General features: G+C 33.0%; 1 protein-coding gene across 4 annotated transcripts in view; it reads left to right on the top strand.

Annotated features, from left to right (window-relative positions):
• Positions 1–3,907, top strand: part of LOC106877516 (cohesin subunit SA-1) — a 106,783-nt gene that overhangs the window by 66,561 nt on the left and 36,315 nt on the right. For all 4 annotated transcript variants that reach the window (XM_052974647.1, XM_052974645.1, XM_052974644.1 and 1 more), the window contains exons 15-16: positions 1,544–1,633; positions 1,905–1,994. In XM_052974647.1, the coding sequence (XP_052830607.1) occupies positions 1,544–1,633; positions 1,905–1,994 (180 nt within the window). The remainder of the gene's footprint in view (positions 1–1,543; positions 1,634–1,904; positions 1,995–3,907) is intronic.

Here is a 3,907-nt window from a genome sequence, read left to right as displayed (position 1 = left end):
TCGTACACCACGTGCTTTTCTACCTCATTCATTCTTTTTCTCGATATCTCCATATTTTCCGTTGAAAAACCTTTAAATTCGGGATCACTGCTTGATAGCATGAAATTCCTATCCATTTTCAAAGTTGAAAAAAAAAATTGACACCAAAAAATATATGGAAAAAAATCTCCCAAAATTCACTGAGTTCAGATATCACGTCAAGCAATGTCAGATATTATAACTCAACTATTTACAAAATGAAATCACATATTTTCACAAATGTACTAATGAGATTTGTGCTTAAATTCACACTTAAATAACAATGAGTACTCTCGGCCGGCTACAGCCAGGTGGGTCTTATGAACCAAAAAATTTTTCGGCTGGCTATGGCTGGGTTAGTATCAAAAGGGGTTAATAATCTCTGTATAATAACAACCAATTTTAAATTTTTTACTTCATTCCGATGTAAAATCATCTTTGCTGTCGCTATCGCCTCTTTCAGTTTCTTCAGAATTGCTGCTTTTGGTTTCGGATACAGAAATATCCCATTCATTCTCGTACACCACGTGCTTTTCTACCTAACATTTGGTTGGTCAATTTCTCCAGTCCTGCTTTACATCAATGTTTATCAACCATTTTTTACCAGTGGACTCCTTTAATTTCTATTTTACTCTGATGGACTCTCATAACCAGTCAATGCTTCAAACAATCTTCTATTTTTATAATTCGATATTATTAGGAATTGTTTAAAAAAATTGTTAATATATTTTGTGTTTTGTAGAAGTATAAGCAATTTATTGCCCATAAATTTCAACAGCAAAATCTTATATGGACCCTGGTTGAGAACTACTGCTTTACATCATATATATATAGAGAGAAAGAGGGAGGTAGTAAAAGGAAGATAGAGAGAGTTGTTAACATAAAAAGTCAAAAAAGGAACAATGAAATTGACAAGTAGTTGTACGAGGATAGTTAAGTTGATAAAAGTTAAGTGGTCAATGGACACCTAATATTGTTGAAGTTTCTAAATTCTTATGATATCCAGTCCCACTGCATTGGGCAAGTGTCTTCTACTATAGCCTCGGGCTGACTAAAGCTTTGTGAGTGGATTTGGTAGACAGAAACTGAAAGAAGCCTGCTGTGTGTGTGCATGTTTGTTTCCTACCACTGGTGTTAGTTTGAGGTTGATTTGTTCAACTAAAAACTCTTCAAGGCAGTGCCTCAGTAAGGCCACAGTTGATGATTGAAACAAGTAAAAGATAAAAGATATATATATGGGGGTTAATTTTATACTTGTCTTCAGATTTCCAGTTTAGCCTGTAAATCTCTTCAGAAAGGAAACTTCTTTCTTTTTCTCAATGATAGTACGTCTTACTTAGCACTGGATCAACTATAAGAGATGGGTTTGTACAGCTTCAAATTTACTGTTAAGATGTTTTTCTTACAACTTTTGTCTTAACAGCAACGTTTTAAATTTGGTTGAATACTTGGAGAGATTTTTGTTTAGCTGTCTGAGAAAGAGATAAATAATAAAAATTTCTGTTCTGATTTGTTTTAATTTTAGCTTACTGCAAAAGAGAATAAACTGGTACTTGAAGATAAAACTAAACTTACAGAACATTTCATTCAAACATTGCCACTGATGTTATTAAAAGTAAGATTTTTTTTTCATTATAACCATTTGCAAATATAGTATCAAAAATCAATGCTAGTATTGAGCTTTTCTATAGAAGTGAGTAGTAGTTTCAGTGTCATGAAATGACTCAGATTTATAAGGAGCAGATACTTAAGTGTATACATCAATTCAATTTATGAATAATATGCTTAGGAATTTTGAAGCTTAATTTTTTAAAATTGATTATTTCTCTGTATAAAAAGAAAGCTGTTTATGTGTATGTTTCTTCTTTTCTTTTTGTAAACAACAGTATTTAATGGACTCAGAGAAAGTTGCTAATCTTCTACAAATTCCACAATATTTTGATTTGGATATCTATACATCTAGCCGCCAAGAAAAGGTAATAGACTTGAAAATGATATTTTCTGTTGAAGTGTATTTTTATATAGATATTATTTGTATTTATTTAGAGTAATACATACCTCATACATAGTTTTTATCACATTACTTTCAATAATATCCACAAGATTACTTCTCATTTTTGACTAAAGCTGCTTTAGTATTTGGCTATTTTTAAGCTATCTCCAGAAATGTTCATATACGAATGAATAATGAATTTTAAAATTGCTATTACCAGAATATGCTAAAACACTAGAAGTATCTAACACTATAAAAGTATTATTTACATGCAGAACTACAAATACCAATGAAAGACCAAACAAGAAAATTATATTTAAGGTAGTTGCTCTGTTGAAAGTTTGAGCTAGTTGTTGAAAATCAGTGTTTCTGGGTAGACGTTTTGCTGGGTCTACTAGTGAAAGAAGAATACAAACTTGGTGCGAGTTGAGCTTTGACTCTTAGCTTTTAGATATAAAATTTCTTGCTGCTATAATCACTGTCATCATTTTGCTCCTGCTTTTCTATGTTGGCAAGAGATGAACAGGTCATTATAATCTGAGTAAAATCTTATTCAAGGTTACTGCTCTCTTAGACAAATCACAAACTACATCTTACTTGTACTTCCCATTTTTGAGACAGCTTCTCTGAATAGATGACATTCTTATCACCATCCACTTCACAGTGTACTGGGTGCATTTTATTGTGTAACCAGCACTGAAGACATCTTGTTCTTGGTGAGACTACCTTCTATTGTTTCTGTTTATTCATTTACTAGCAATAAGAGTTGTCTCTCCCTTGGCATTTTTTTTTCATCAAACTACGGAAGAGAACCAGGCTGTTCAAAGTGAAAAAAAGTTATAACAGAAAGTAATGGAAGTGGGTAATAGAGAACTGCAATGATGATTGGTAATGAGAAGATTGAATAGGAGCAACATAACTAAAGGGTGATAGAAGAGAGACTACAGTGATGAGAGAGAAATTGTTGTTGGTAAGGCAATTAAATAGAAACAAGTTGTGGGAGTGGTGGTAGTGATTGTGGGGAAGAGAGTGATAAAAGTGATACAGAATAGTAGAAGAGGGAGTAATGTAAGTGAGAGTAATTGATGGATGTTAACAATGAGTGACAAAGGTTGGAGTAATGGAAGAGAGTGCGCGATGAGATGCAATAAAGAGAATAGTGATGATAAAGAGGCGGTTGTTGAATACAGACATCCAATGCATTTGGGAGAAAGATGGAATGATAGATGCAAGGGAAGTAAATAACAACAATGATGGTTGGTGAATGGGAGATTTAATATACATATGATGGGTGAAAGAGACATGAGTGTAAATATTACACATCCCAACCTCTACCCTCACCACCACCATTTTTTTTTTGTTTTTGTATCCTTTTTCAAACTATGCATAGTTTAAGCAGATACTTTTTCAGCAGTGTTTCACCCTATGTCTTTCTTGATTCCCCTCTTCCACAAGTTCCTTCAACTTGGAGTGCTTGGTACTTCTTTATTACAGCTGAGATCTTCCATATGTACCAGCTCAGTTTTGTACACAACACTTCATTTCTCTTCTATACAGTTTTTATCTCAACTCATTTGGGTGCCATTGTTCATGTGCACTAATGTTACGTATCCAGTGACCTATACTTGCCTCATTTTTTTCACAAATCTTTTGAACTCAAGGCTGAAATCTTACTACTATGTGGCATTGCATTTCATACTCAACTAACATATACTTTGTTCTTTACTCAGAGAAAAAACCCTTTCTTGCTAGCAGAAACAATAGGTCCCATAACTTTTTTCAGCTTGTTACACTAGCAGCTATGCTTTCAGAATACTCTGCTCTATTCCTAATTATCAAGCATATATTATATATGGCTTTCATTCTGTAATCTTAATTTTTTTTTTTTTTTTTACC

The sequence above is a fragment of the Octopus bimaculoides genome, chromosome 19 (genome assembly GCF_001194135.2).
Source record: "Octopus bimaculoides isolate UCB-OBI-ISO-001 chromosome 19, ASM119413v2, whole genome shotgun sequence".
Classification (NCBI taxonomy): Eukaryota; Metazoa; Mollusca; class Cephalopoda; order Octopoda; family Octopodidae; genus Octopus; species Octopus bimaculoides.
Note: the sequence above shows the minus strand (reverse complement) of the source record. Positions and strands in the feature narration are given on the sequence as shown.